The following is a 16010-nucleotide window of genomic DNA, read 5'->3' on the forward strand; positions in this document are numbered from 1 at the left end:
AAGAGAAGAGAATGTCACCATTCCTTTGTTCATCAGAATGACAAAGAACAGAGAGTTGTTTTCTCCCTAGGTTTTGTAAGAGGGTCATAAGTTCTCTTCTCTTACCCTGCCATAGATTTATTAGTTGATGTGGGTCAGAACTGGTGAAACCTGGAATGACTGAATGCGATCCAGATAGCCTGGAGTTTGCAAGCTTTTTGCTTCTGATCCATCAGTAATGTAGCCTTAACAGTCTTAATTTTCTTCTGTGTTTTATTGTTTTGTCACTTATGTTTATACCATATTTCATTTCATTCCAGACGACAACCAGTATGGAAGTATGTGATGCCATTTATGTGACTATGGAACTTCTTTCTAACTGGGGAAATCCAGTAAACGTGGGCCTGAGTGAGGTGGAATTCTTTGATTTATACAATGAAAAGATATTTGTGTCTCCTTATGACGTGGACATTCGAAATGCTGACAACTCAGGGGATTTGTGCTGCTTGGTCAATAAGAACTTAAATGTAAGACAGCTTAGTCGTGGAAGTGAGAATTTCTCATTAGAATATTTCTTTAATATTCTGTCACTAGGTTTTTTGTTTAGAGACATGATTGCATTTTGTCTGAACTGCATAACAACTATATGATAATTTAAAAAAAATACAAAGATTGCTTATTATTAGCAAATTCAGCTTTCCTGTCCAAAGATGTTGGTATTCAGTTATAATTTTGCTATAGAACAAAATTTGATTAATTTGCCTGGCTGACTTAACTGAGCAACTGGAAGGAGGCAGCTTTAACTCTGCCTCCTTATATATTAACTCTGTGGTATTGTCTTGGATAAAACACATTCAGTTTTTATAATATTCTAATGTAATCATAATATTTGTAGAATGAGATCATAAAACTTTTAAGGACAGGAAATTTCATACTTTTACAGAATGTCTGCTGATAAACTTAAGTAATTCTTGTGATCTGAAGGTGTGGGAGCTTCACTGCTAACTTCTTTCAGACGTTTAATATGAATTTAAGTAAACGTAAGGAGGAAATGTGTATTTTCCCCCATCCCCTTGTTATCCTTTTACCTAGGGAAGAATCACATAAGAATAAGAATGTGTAGATAGATAGTTTTGAACAAGAGACTAAGAAAAATGTGTGGCATTGTGAAAATATTTCATGGCTCTTCTGTGAGATAGTAAGATGAGGAGACATGAAGTGCTTACATACTAAAGACAGTGAACAAAAGACAATAACCGGTAGGAACTTTTGGTGCTCCTGAAGAGATGAACAAATGTCCATAGCCCTTCATACAGTCAAAATTTCATTTGTGCTGCGCTTTCACTGTGTGTCCTTTGTCTCCATGGTTCCTCAAAGCTAGGATTCCAGTAAAAATTAATGTTTTTAGTGGATGAGGATAATAAATGACTTAGTGTATTAAAAAATATAAATGAAAACTCATTTCATGCTAGTGATACTTTTGTGCTTGCAGGGTGAATGAGAATAGAAAGAGGGCAAATACGCAGTAATCTGAAATTTAGTTGAAACTTAGTGTGGAGTAGTATTTCCGGAGCAATATTTTCACTTGAACCATCTTTCTTACTGTCTCCTGAGAATTGTAGTTTGAGTGTCATAAATACCCATTCTCATTTATGTCTGTGCTCTCTGGCTGATGAGACTTTGGTAGCAGCAGTAGTAGTAGCAGCAGTGACTCTTGTGCTTCCTACATAATTATAAATTATGTCATAATATATTCATTAAGCCATTATAAACCTGTTATTCTTAGCATTTCTCATGTATTTATATATCCCATTCTTCTTAAATAATGAGGTTTTGTATTTCATTGATTAATATATTCTTTTGATTTGTGACACTTTTAATCTCCTCTCTTGAAGCTGGCAAGATATTGCATCAGAGAAGATGCAATGTGGACGGGGAATATGGTCATAGAATGTGGATATGTGATAACTGAACTGCTTACTCCTGCAGGAGTCAAAGCAGCATTTCCAGTTTGTGTGCATTTCAGATCATACAGGAAAGCTTTTGGGTGCATTAGAAAAAACTGCAAATTGATGACTCTCCAAGCGTCTAGTATTTTCAACACAATGAACACTTAATATAAAAACTTACTTTGTGGAAAACTTGCTTTACCACAGTTAAAACACTTCCATCTTTGATCATTTAGGTGTACATTTGTCTTTGAGAACAGACATACTCTTATAGAAGATTGGGCATTATATTTATTTATTTATTTATTTATTAATTACCTTTGCAGACTTCTAGAAGAACATCTAAATTGCTGCTTCCCTTGTACTTTGTGATATGCTGTGAAAGAAAAAAACGCCCAGCAGAACATCAGGTGCTCTCAACTAAGGAAATGGTGCCTGATGGATATAATGCTTAATAAGGCATTATATTATTTATATATAGAGAGAAATGTAAAATAGGTATTTCATTGAAATTGCTTTCTGTAAACCTTTCTGATTCTTACATGCATATATAGGTCTTTTAAACCTCAGAATGACAAGGACAGGTAATTGTAATCCTAGACATAACTGACAAAGGTACTTCTTCACAGTGGTGAACTCTCAGACCCATGTCATTCCTCTTCACAGTGCTTGAGCCTTCCTTTACTTTCCAGCAGGTATATCTTCATGCCCACACAAAGCAGTGTCTTGAGCCAGTCTCCCACAGAATCTAAGACCAAAGGTTCCCACGCTTACTTTTTTTTTTCTCTTGATCCAGTTCAAATGTAATTCCTACTCCTTATATATCACCCTGATGCTTCAAAGAACTTTTGGGCTAGATTTTTCAGTGCTAGTTGCGAAGACAGTAACTCCAGACTTGAGTATGTTATGTGAAGGTACGGACATCACTCTCACTCTTGGTGATAAAACATGGGCCTTCCCCAGTCTAGTGAGTTTTGGCATGGAGTCAAGCTGCCTTCAGTTTCTGGTGTCAGATGGTTGACATGCTGACAGTGACTGTAACACCTGTGAGTTTGTGTATCCTCAGTTGTAAGCAATTGCTTCCACTGATAAAACAATTGCTACAGCTGCCTCTCACTCAAAACACAATACTTGGCCTGGCTCTGATATGCCTTCTATTTGGAAAATCATGTGCAACTTTCCAGAGAAAGTAGTGAGAAGCATGAACAGGTCTTTTCAAAGATCCATGCTGAATCTGGTGCCCTCCTGTGAAGGCACTTCTGGCGCTATTTCAGTACACACCAGAACCCACTGATTTCTAGGGAACCAGCTCCTGACTGGAGAGGTCTGGAAATCGATCACTTACCAGATGTTGTTTGCTGTTGGAAAATGATTTTTTTTTTTAATCATTCTTGTTTGATAGTATGGCTTCAGTAATATGATTTAGCTTTGAAGTTGATCCTGGAGTTGGGTTTACACTAGTTTGAAGAGCTATCCTTCATGTCTTCAATGTTAAGAGACAACTTATTTTATATAGAAAGGATTAAACCTGTCTGGCACTCGTATGGCTGTTTATGCCCAAAACTGACATTCAAAGCAACAACAGTCTCCCAAAGCTTTTGAAGAGTTCTGTGGGGCAGAGTCTTTGTGAGCCATCAAAGCTTGGAGAATGAAGATGACCACTCTGAGAAGTGGCCCTGTTCATGATTTCTTTGAACAGACTGGCAGAGCTCTGTCCATTCCATCATTCGGTAGGAAAGTTTTGTTGTTACTGCTTTCAGGAAAAACTGACAGACTCACTTCAAAGTGAAAGGATATGGAAAAATACTGACTTTGTGTACGTACTGTGTGACTAGACGCTATGTACTATGTATCCTTGAAAACAGAAAGGGAGCTAATTTATCTGCTAATCTCAGATCACTGAAATGTTGTCTGCATGCATATTTACTTTGTGCCCTCATTTGTCTCATTTTTGGGGTAACATTTGACATCAAGTATATTAATATTCAACATTTTGATTCTGTGACTCTTTACTTCTTGCTTCTTTCTGAGCTGCCGCACATCCTTTCCCTCCACTTCTGAATGTGTAGGGGCGGCTGTTCTGAGCAATATTGAGATTTAGGCATTCTTTGGTACTTTAAAATGTCTTGATCGTCAGTGGTCTGTAAAATTCATGTCGGGAGTTTCTGTTAGAAACATTTAGAAAATGTTAGAAAATTTCAAGTGTAGAGTCCTATATATAGCTCTAGAGATCTAGAAGTGAAATTAGATGCCTACAAAGCCTGATTAAAACAGAGGCAGTGAAATAAAATTCTATAAGATTCCCCTCTTTAGAGGGCAAAACAGAAGTGTAAGCACTTTAAGAAATCGTAAAATGATTATGCAGTGTCCATTGTGCTCAGTGATCCCCTCTAGTGCTTGCAAAGCTGATTAATTTGATTAAAATAAACTGGGCTTGCCCTGACCCTGCATTTACAAAGCATGGCAGACTGTCATTTGTGAGCGTGCAGATGTCTTACTGGGACAGCGAGCAGCTGACCTTCATCTAATTGTCAGGTTGTTGCAAGCTGTCTTACAGGCAAGAGGGTCGGATTTACTGTTTGGAAATGAGGTTAAGATTTTGCTCTTAACATAGCAGATTTTCGTAAATGGTTACTTTTCTAATCGATGTATATTTTTTGTGGGGTGGTGAATTAATTAAAATATCCTGCTTTAGGAGAAAAAGAGTATTAGTGACAGTCTGCTTGTACATGTTCTTAGATCACGGAGAAAAGCTTCCTTTGGATGTGCCCTTTCCATCCACTTGTCCAACTTTACTTTGTTATCCGCAATCCCACCCGGTCACATGACTTTGGTATATCCAAGATCAAGATTTGGAATTACAGCACAACAACTCCCAGTGTAAGTAGTCTGTTCTCAACTCTATGTATGTTGTACCTTGCCTAGGGAAACTCAGTTTGATCTTCTTTCCGAAAGTATGAAATAAAAGTAGATACCATTTTCCCTAATAAAATAGGGAGCTAGGAGGGGTCCGTGTCTACTGTAAGATTTGCTTTTGTCTTAATTGTAAGTGGTAGCAATGTAATTTTAATGTTTACATAGGCACAATGAGCATTTTCTTTCAAAGCTATTAGAAGTCTCTAAAGACCTAATAAAAGGCTTCCATATTCTGTCACTGAATCCTCTACTGTAGTAAGAAATAAAGATACAAAGGTAAGTGCATCTTAATACTCAGTACTTTCAGTTGTTTTATCACAATAAAAAGAAACGTGTTTCAATATGTGTTTTCTCATGTATAGGATAAATAGGCTGACTGTTGCTCGATTTCAGTTTTGTCACTTAAATTGAAAAGTATGCTAACTGTGTGTTCGTAATAAAACAAGTAGTCTAGTGTTACAAGAGAGACATCTCACGGCAGATGGTCTCTTGTTTGTGTGTTTGAAAGTCACCGTGAAAATTATTCTTGTTTGTACGCTGCAATGTTAAGAAAAAAATCCCAGGTACTAGATCAAAGAGGATTTGCTGTCCTGGATTATAAATAAGAGGCTTTATCTCTCTGGTTTTGCTCTCATCCATGTTCTTATATAAGCACATATGGTAATTTATACATATGGAAATGGCCAGGGAAGGGACAGCTTAAACAAATTTACTATAACGTGATTTATGTTTATTTTCTGGAATTCTAATAGCTTTTTCTATTAAAATGTGGGCTACAAAATGTTCCATCATCATTACAGAGTGTGAAAAGGACTGCTGTTTTAGGAGGTAATGGCATGATTTGTTACCAAACCTATTGAATATAATGCAGGGAATACATATAAAGGTATTTCTCTGTTTCAAGGCACCGTTTTTTTTAATCAACTGCTATGAGGCAAGCTGCAAAATCCATTAGGAGTATAATCCCATGGATTTTGGTGGCAATGCAGCAATCTACTCTAACTAAAGACATGTCTCATTATACTTAAGATGAAAGAATAATACAAGCAGTTCTGCGCAATTCTGTAATTTGTCATGAGGAAGTTTTGTCTGAGAAGTATAAAACCCCAAAATATAATTGGCTAACAATTCTTTTCCTGCTAGTGTGAATCCAGAGCCAGACTTCTGTGCCTTTTTTTTTGGTAATCATTCTAACATCCTTCTTCAAAAACCACATAAGTGCGAGGTGCCCCAGTAGTTCTTAAAAAAATAGGCAAAAAATTAATTCAGGCCAGTACTTTCGTACGTCTGAATTTTAGAACTTGAGTCTGAAAGTAGAAAAAATATGTCTGAAGGAAGCTGTAAAAGTCAGATTACATCATTGTCATAGGTTTTTGGTTCATTGAATTACAAGGAAGATCTCACAGAATGCTTCATCTTGCCTTTATTTACCTCAGATGAGGTCTGTGGAAAAGGAGGTCATTTTAGTCTGCAAGAAGAGATCAAGTGTAAGGGCAGCCAGTTCTTTTCAAGTTAGTTTGAAATATTCAGACATTCTGTGAATACTTGCTAGAGCCTTGAAATTGCATCGTTACTTGGTGCTATTAAAACTCTTTTCATAAGTTCCGATAAAATGTCTGTTGTATATCTTCACAAATCTGTGAATGGAATTAATGCTTCAATGCATGAAGGTCTTTGTTGCTGTCCAGTTGGATCGTTTTCTTCTTCGAGTGATTGCTTGTATACGTGCTCCTCATGTGACTATGTTCATGGCCGTTGTCTTGAGCTGGAGATTTTTTTTTAGTGCTGGACTGCCACCGGGGTGCATTTTCTGTAAGAATGCAGCAGCTTTGTGCCAGCAGAGTTAGGTTTGTAGAAGAAATTTTTTCTTCTAGTTCTTGCCGCCTTATCTCTTGCTCCTTCTTTTTCACGCTTCTGTGAGAAGTCAGGCAGAGGCAACTTCAGGTCTTCTGTCCAGCTTTAATTCACAGGAAAATGCCTCTGTTTTTAAGCTTTGTCCTTCATGCACAAATATCACTGAAATGGCTGGGAATACCATCCTCGTTGCTCCATTAGAAAGCACCATTCCAGCAGGCACTTTGTGAGGGCTGAAGGTGCATGCTGGGAAGGAACATCGAGGGAAACTGTAGAACTATTTTCACAAAATCTTTCATTTTTTTCTCTCTGATGTTGATCATACCTGCTTGCTTGTTCTACGACATTGTGCTATTCTGATTACTCTTCTGGGAGGGAAGAACCCTGCCTTGGGTGAAGTACTGCGTGTTAGTTTACAGGGTGGTTTCTTGATGGAATTACTCATGAGGAAGGGATTTCTCCAGCCTCCTCATGCTTGAGGAGAGTTAAGTGGTGGCACTAGGGAAGCTAACCGTTTTGTCGATCTTCCACACCACATGTGATCGCTAGGCGACTGGAAGTTTAGAAGCCAGGTGGGAGGGCATGTTCTTAGTCTTGTGTCTGCATATGTTTGGTCTTGGAGTCCCTGAGATCTGTTCATATTTTTCCTCCCTGAGCCTAGGTCTGCTTAGAATTTTGGTGCGTGAGATTTTCATTAGCTCTTTTATTAGTTCTTCATTAATAGAAGGTTCTTCTGAGCTATTGGCTTTATTAATGCCTGCCCCAGTTTGGTCTGTCTCTAATGTCCTATAAATGTCTGTTAGGGTTGCCTGATGCATCTTCATGCAATCTGAACACCTCTTTTGCTTCCTACAATACCTATCCCAGATATTCCAGAGATTGGGAAGTCATTTCCTACTGACTAGGGTAGTAATTTTGAGGTTACTGGCCCTTTTCTGTGCTTGACTGCCCATCTTTCAGGGAGGGTAAGCTCCACCATCTATCTCATTTTGTAATGTTTTCTCTGCCTACCTTCCTCCTCCGGTACTGGTGGGTGAAGATTCATTTCAAATCCTGTTGTTCTTTAGAGGTTGCAGATTTTAATTAAAACGCATGAAACTGACAAACACTTTTCAAAATATACCTGTGTATATTTCCATGGTTTCATGCAGTTTATATCTGTTCCCAGGTAAAAAATACAGACCAAAGGTTTGAGTATATCTGACATCAGTAGGGGCTAGGATACTATGTAAAAATGTTACAAGTATCCCAAATTCAACTGTAAATATCCAATATCTCTACCATTTAAGGAGTACACTAACAGTCCAGAAGTAGAGAGATTAAAAAAAATAACATTACTGGGCATCCTGATAGTCTTTCTCTTCCCCATCATCATTTCTGGCAAAGCCATGTAGTCAGTTTTTAATATATACAATTATTAAAGTGTTTTGATCCCCAATTAGATTAACCTAGCAGTGTCCTTGTTCAAGGGGAGAAAATATCATGTTTTATGGCCAAATGCATCAGTACAGACATATAGCACTTTATGATACTCTAGGAATAACACAGGCAGTCATGTCATAATGGCCAATTAAACTGGGTTTACAGCTGTTCTCTGAGAAGTTAGTGAAGGTTATCTTTTTCTATCAGGAATGTGTCTTGCATTCCCACACCTACTCCCCTCCCTCAGCTGTACCTTTCTTGTTATGCCTGCATCTTCCGTTTTTCCCCCTGTGTAGGTCCGTATTACATTTTTCACCTCATACTCATTATTGAATGGAAGCTATAAAGACTCGTAAGCTGTAAAGAGTGTGTGCAGGAGTGAAGAACTGGAGCCACTTGTACCTGAAGGTGAAGGAGTAACTGGCTTAGGCTGGGAGCAGAGGAAAGTTTAAATTGCATTCAAGGGCATCCAGGAGATGAGCAAGAGGGACGAAACTGAAACTTCTTACTTTCATGAAAAGCTTCTTATTTTCCATGAAAATAAGGAAAGAACAGAGAATCTAAAAAGATTCTACACTGATGGACACATTACTGAAATTTAGAGGGCAGAAAGGAGATGGATTTTGCCTTATCTTCGAGATTTTCTTTGAAGATACCGGTATTTTTGATGAGAAGGAGAAAAAGGTTAGATGGAAATGATAGAGTATAGAAAGAACATTAGTTCCAACTTCAGGGGAATGAAAAAAAAAAAAAAGGTTTTAGTGAGTGGCACAGAAAAGAACATAAAGTTGTGAGTGGCAGAGTTGTGTTTGAGATAAAGGCCTTCTATTTAAAAGGCTAGTTAAGTGTTAGAATAGGCTATGAAGGCAGATCATTTGAAACTGTTAAAAACAGATTTCTTCACAATGGTATAGGTTATTTTACTTTTTCCAGTTAGAAAGAGATGGACCAAATGATTTTTTCTTTTTAATGTCCTTTCCAGCCCTGTATTTCTATAACTCTTTATAACTCTTTTTAACTCTAGTGGCTTTGATCTGGGGGGTGGTTCGCTGTGGAACATGTTATAAAAGTCATGAATCTTAAAGATGCTGAAGCAAAATGTGCCTCTGGAATTTATATCCTGATCAAATATAAGCATACTTAATCTAGACTTCTTTGCTCAAGCTTTTCTAAATATTCAAGCCTTGTCAGCCAGAATGGTTCAGAGTAGCGTCTAGCAGGGTTTTTAGTCCTTTTAAATAAAATCTTAAGTATTCCATGATATTTTCAGTAGTTTGAGCTTTTGATTAAAAAGTAGTCAAAAGCATGTTACTGATATGGGTTTTTAATAGTTTTTCATCTGTTTATTGATTACGTTCAAGTGTCAGAGTTCCAGAACAGTGATATCTAATGCTTGAACAGCTTAACTGAAACCTTCATACTTTTATTTTTGTAGGACCTTGATGTTGGAGCAAGGAAGGTGAGGTTATATATCAATGAGAACCTTGTATTTGATGGTGAACTAGAGAGAGCTTCTGGAGATCTCTGCACTGACCATAGCACTACAATTGACCTCACAGATCACAAGCAAAATACCTCTGCATATTCTTCAAATGAAGGGAAAGAAGTAAACGCACCTGCAGTCACCCAGAAGAGAGCAGACTTAAATTTTAAATGCTTACAGTCAAACAGTACTTCACTAAACTGGAAATCTCTGCCAGAGGACAATCATCTTGAGCGTAAGATGAACTCAAACAGCTTTACGAAGAAAAATGTGTCTGAGTTAGAGGATGATCTAAAAGTTTTACCATCTCATGTTTGTATAAAAGATGCTAAAGAGAATGCAACAGCACAAGCAGTTACGCATCTTCTTCAGTCTGATGATGAACTTGCTTTGAGCAAGCAAATGGAAAAGCTAACAGGAAGAAAATTGTCTGATTCTACAGGTGCAGTTCCCTCTTGGTTACAGTCATCTTCCCAAGTAACAGAGAGTAATCAAGTTATTTCCAGTAAGCAGAAGCCTCCCTGGCTTGCTACAGAACATGGTTTAGGCTTGAGATTTCAAACACAGTCAGATGGAATCATGAAAAACTTTTCTGATCTGACTGAGGGTGTCAAATGTCAGAGAAATGGACTGGGAAGATCCAGTAGTAGAAATGCAAATGGAGGTGAGAGATCACAAACGCTAAGCAGAAAGGAGGATGACGTGGGCCTGGACGTTTTGGAGCAACCTTCTAACAAAAATTCCTGCAGCTCACAGTACCCTACAAGTGGAAGGAGAAGTGTTAGATGTGCAAAAAAGATAGGATTAAGCACTGTAAATCTTGGAGAAGATGATTCTGCTCTCAAAGGTAAGAGCTCACAATAGCAACCGTAGTGCAAGTGCTGACAAGTTCTCCCTTTTGCAGATGCACAGAATCATTTAGGTGGGAAGGCACCTCTTGACATTCCTGAAGGCCTAGGCAGGGGGATTTTAGTTTTGCTATTTACAGTATTCAGTTTTTTCTCATTCATGCTATGACAGTGCTCAGTCTCTCTCCTTGTCCTACACCTGATGTGAAATGCTTTTCTGACAAATTTACATTCTGAGTTAGTTTTTTTTAATTTACTGGGAGAAGATTGAAGATTATATTTCAGTAAATTATATGCTAAAATTGACAGTCCTGCAGACAGCAAATGTTTGCTAATATCATGGGAAATCTGCAAAAAGATAAGGTGTGACCTCAAGGTAGTGAGTAAATTGACAGTTTGTGTAGTAGGTTTGTGTCTTTCTCAGTGAGAATATATGCTGAATGTATTTGTTCAGAGTGATTGGAAAACTGCCCTTATTTTCCCTTCTCTGCTCATGAGATCACATACCTCTTTCAAACCTCTCCCTCAGACATCTCTGCTTATTTATGAAGCTTTTTCTTGTAAATTTAGCTGTTATCTCCTCCATGCTTTTGATTATCCTTTTCATTCTTCTTCAAACCTTTTTTAGTTTGTCTGGATCCTGTTGGAGGTGGAAGATCCAGATTTGTGTACTTGTGTTCTACCTCTGGCAACAGTGTGTGCCCCGGGAAAAGTATGAGAACTGGCCAAGTTGTGAAGTTCCTGCTCTCTCCCAATCTTTGGCAATTCATGGCTAAGAAATTTTCTGTGTGGGGGGTAATATTTTTGTGCTTAACCACTATAAATAACACAAGAATAGAATTTCTTACCCACAAGTTCTAGTTTGTCTTGCTTTTAACTAACATTTTTGGGTTTCTGTTGCTTAGGATCTATTTTTAATCTCCTCTGTTCAGTTTCAAGCCATGTGTCACTGACTTTTTTATTTTTTTTTGGACCCTTCATACCTCTTCTTTGGCATCCTGTAAGACTTGACTCAAATGAAGATAGTCTGACAGAACAAGGACAACAAGCCCCAGAGAATTGGAAGACGAGGTTACAAAAATACGAATTGAAATTTTGGGAGTGATTTAGCATCAGAAAAATGTACATGATAGTGTAGCTTGCTGTATACTGTATTTGGGTGTATACATTAAAGTTATGGTCGTAAGGGACTGGAAATATGCGTAAGTGCAGGAATGCCAGCTCAAATATCAACAGCTTTGCAGACAGGTGAGGAAAATGGTTCTTTCTAAACTTAGAATATCTAAATTTTTTCTTCTCTGCCCATCTGTGGAGAAAACAATAATCTTATAAGTATGTCTGCAATTATACCTCAAAGAAGAAAAAAGTACGGAAGTAGTTGGAATAACTGCCTTCACCCACCCACTCACCACAGCCCTTTTGCTGTTTCACACATTTCACAGTACCTCTGTTATATTAAAAACTTGTCAACATTATGGAAAATATAAATAAGTCCCACCTTAGTAATTTCTGTTTGGTTGTAAAAATGCTAAAAATTGAGAAGTTTTCATGTAAACTGTAAGATGAGGCTTATTATGATTCTAATTATACTGTTCTCTAATGTTGCTCAGAGCAGGTTTTTCTGGTGCTTAAAACTCCCAATATGTGTTTGTCCCTGGGAAAATTGCATGCCATCGAGCAGCTTTTGTTCTCTCTGTGCTGTACTGTGCAGGGTAAAGCCATCTTCGCAGTGGAGCTGAGTGAGCATTAACCACAGGGAAACAGTATTAAGCGTTTCCCTAAGAGTGGTGAATTTTAATTGGTACGGGGCTACGGGAACTGCAGTTTCCCAATAGCAGTATGTGACAATGGGGAGGCTGCACAAGCTCGTATGCAATGTCACAGCCCGCCTTTGGTCACTAAATGAAGAATAATGAGAACAACAGAAATTAAAACTAGCACATACATGCATATTTGGCTCGAGTTAATGTTGCTATAAAAACATACAATTTTTCTTTGATAACTGGTTTAATGTGCAAAGGAAATGATGGCAGTGTACTGATCAAATTTGCAAATAACATATAATTTGGGGTGTTATGAGTTAAGAAGATTAAAGAACGGCACAGAAAGATGAGCTTGAGAACTGGAGTAATAGCTTTGGAATGCAATTCAATAGTGCTGCTAGCAGGGTCATTTGGGGACTAATAACAAAAAATTAAGTTGTAAGCTGAGTAATCATCAATTGAAAATGACCGAGGAAGAGAAGGATCTTGGTTGAGTAGTTGGTAACAGATTGACTATGAAATGCTAGTGTGACGCAGGCATGATTATAGTGATGCACTCTGAGGATGTATCAGCAGAGGCATTTCTGTTAGTTAGGGGAATATTAATATCTCAACACAGGCACTTGTGAGATGTCAGTTGCAAAACTGCAGTTCTGATCATCCATTTTCAGGAAAGCTGATTACAGAGTGGAACAGATACAGAAGAGAGCTTTTAGAATGATTTAGGTAATGAATTGTGTGATTGCAGCATGGAAATATGATTGCTATTTATAACTGCAGGAAGTAAAAATGAGATTAACACAACAGAGGGAGAAGAAAGGTAGTTTTTTTCCAAGCTAACGTTGCCTCAAATGTAGTTTACTGAAGTTCTGAGAGGAATTGTGTGGAGTGTGTTGCCATTGGAAGCAGGGCAAGGCACTTGGTGATTCAAGAAATCCCCCCTAAACCCATAGGGGAGGTGCACATTGCAGGTGTCATCATTTCTGGATGCTGGGATAGCATCCACCATACAATCCTCTCAGGCATGCAGAAGACTGGGAATGTATCTGTAACATCTGCAAGTGGGATACTTTTGTTTTGCATGCAGAGTTTGTTCACGTGGCTCCAATAAAAATAATAAATTTTAGATTCTAAAAAAAACCAGCCCAAACCCTGTAAGCCTTCAGCCATTGGCCTGTGGTTTTGGGCTATTCTCTGCTTTCATTTCAGAGCTCCACTTTTCCTGTTGTCACTTCTTAACATAGCTAACAAACCTGTTAACCTCCCATTGACAGTAACTCCTGTTGAACTGCTGTAGAAGTGCTTCAAAGCTGTAATCTCTGTACTGCTTGAAGTATGTAATGTTTAAAAAAAAAGGAAAAAAAGGGAAAAAACCTCCAAAACAAGGAAAACCAGTGGATGTCAAATACTCTTCTGTACATCCTCATTCTGAAATTTTCAAACTTTGACATTTTAAAGTGGTAAATATATATACAGTGTCATCTTCTTCAGGTAAATTGTGAGGCTCTGGGAAGTAGTTTGGGATCACCCACCTCATGAGTATCCATATGGATGATGGTTTGAACAAGGGAGTGACTTAAAAAGTCTGATATTCTCTGAAGTATGGACCTCTGCTTCCTCTCTGTATTCCCCTTGTGGGGTAAGGAGGAGTGGCCAGGTTCGTCTCCAGCCTTTCATTCTGGAAAACAACCCTCTTTTAGGTAGTTTCCCATCTGCTTTAAAATTCTTATTTTTATCTCGCTTGTGTATTGTAAATGATTATTGGCCACAGATAGATTAGGAACATTGCCTCTTTCCAAAAAGAAAGTTGAAAGTTAGTCTTGAGAAGTCTTTTGGGAAATTATTATTTTGCATTTTACAGCTATTGGCATTTATTCTTGATAACCATTTGTTTTAGTATACACTCAAGGACATTGTACAGAAGTAAAATCTAGCCCATGGGTCTGTAATTCTTTAGTACTCCACTTGCTTTTCTTCATTTATTTGAAGAAAATACATAAGTGACAGCTTTATTGAAAATCTTTGTTATTATCTGCTCTTAATTGTTTTGAGGTGGAAATTAAGCAGTTCCCAAGTGCAGTCACAAGGAGAGCATGCTTTGCTCCCACTGTGCCCCTCTAATTTGTCGTCTCCACTGCGTTCCCATTAGATCCTTTGTCATTATCCCCCTTCTACATCTCACTTGCTGAAAAGTGAGAAAAATATTTGGGTGTTACCTGCACAGAATGCAATGCTGACCTCATTCTTGTTGTATGCTGAACCTACGTCTTTTCTCATCACTTTTCTTTATATACTCGTGGCTGATTTTGACAGGAAGCCCTACCTGTTCTCTGTAATGCTTTATAAACTTCACCACTTAAGCCATTTCCAGCTGTTTGAAAGATGTTCTGCAGAAATGCAGACAGATGATTTAAACTGTCGTGACAGCCACATAATAAGTATCACTGGGCAAAATCCCAAGTTCTGTAAGCGTTGTGTCAAGGATTTGCAATCTCAAACTTAGTTGCATTTTGTATCTTGGCATGTGCTTTGCTCTTCAATAGTTAAAAACGATTGGTTTTGTTATGTCTAAATGGGGAAGGGAAATTGGAACATGTAGCCCTCGTAATAGGGAGGCAACAAAAAAGTGTTGCTGTAACAGAATTTCACAGTAAGGGAACACAAGTATGATCAGTGTAATTCTGGAAAGTTCGTGTTGTAGTGCTTTGCTTCCAGTCCTGTTGATACATTAAATGCCTGTGTAATGTTTTTTTCCAGATGCAGCGTTTTCGATCAAGGACATAGCAACTTCTAGAGCAAAGTGGCACAATGAACAAGAACACACGCTGCAGGAGTCCTGGAACTCCTTGGTAAAGTTTAATTATTCCCATCGTGGCCGAATCTCTAACATGGATTTTCAAGGGGATATTTTTGATGAGTTTCTCCATCAACAGAAAATCAACCGGCCTGGAGAATATCAGCAAGTGAGAAAAGAGGGACTACAAATGCTACTGAAAAGGCAAGAAGGAAATTCTGTGGAGGCACATGATGGAAATGATTTTAAAATTCCTGTTTTACCTTATGGAAAGCACTTGGTGATAGACATTCAAACAACATGGGGAGACAGACATTATGTTGGTCTTAATGGAATTGAAGTTTTCAGTTCTAAAGGAGAGCCTGTTCAGATTTCAAAAATAACAGCTGAACCACCTGATATAAATATTTTACCAGCTTATGGCAATGATCCCAGAATAATAACCAACCTAATTGATGGGGTAAATCGGACCCAGGATGATATGCATCTCTGGCTCGCACCATTTACCCCTGGAAAACCTCACTTCATCTTTATTGACTTTGTGAATTCCTGTCAAGTAGCTATGATTAGGATTTGGAATTATAATAAATCTCGCATACATTCTTTCAGAGGTGTGAAAGACATTATAATGTTGTTAGATGAACAATGCATCTTTAAAGGAGAAATTGCGAAAGCTTCAGGAACCTTGTCTGGAGGTATGCTATAATTTCTTGTTTTCTTTGTGGAAACAGCAGTACAATACAAATACATTTAGCTTGTTTGTTATCACTTTCCACTTCAAAGCAAGTGGCACTTTGTATAGTATTTAGTCCTTTTAATTTCAAAACATAATGCAAAACCCAGTAATGCATTCTTCAATGAAACTGTGAATTTAGCAGCATATAGAGTTAATCTCTACTCTTAACGATGTCTTAGCGACAAGACCATATATCAATAACATCATATAGTCACTAGACATTTAAAAGTTGCAGACTTTTACTTGTTCGCACAGATACGGTCTTC

The 16010-nt window shown here is 37.8% G+C and overlaps 1 protein-coding gene across 4 annotated transcripts in view; it reads left to right on the forward strand.

Annotated features, from left to right (window-relative positions):
* KATNIP (katanin interacting protein) overlaps positions 1–16010 on the forward strand; it is a 65844-nt gene that overhangs the window by 20336 nt on the left and 29498 nt on the right. For all 4 annotated transcript variants that reach the window (XM_014278020.3, XM_027801786.2, XM_027801787.2 and 1 more), the window contains 4 exons: positions 300–506; positions 4668–4808; positions 9556–10450; positions 14972–15703. In XM_014278020.3, coding sequence (XP_014133495.1) covers positions 300–506; positions 4668–4808; positions 9556–10450; positions 14972–15703 — 1975 coding nt within the window. The remainder of the gene's footprint in view (positions 1–299; positions 507–4667; positions 4809–9555; positions 10451–14971; positions 15704–16010) is intronic.

This window comes from Falco cherrug, chromosome 4 (assembly GCF_023634085.1).
Source record: "Falco cherrug isolate bFalChe1 chromosome 4, bFalChe1.pri, whole genome shotgun sequence".
In the NCBI taxonomy this organism is placed as follows: Eukaryota; Metazoa; Chordata; class Aves; order Falconiformes; family Falconidae; genus Falco; species Falco cherrug.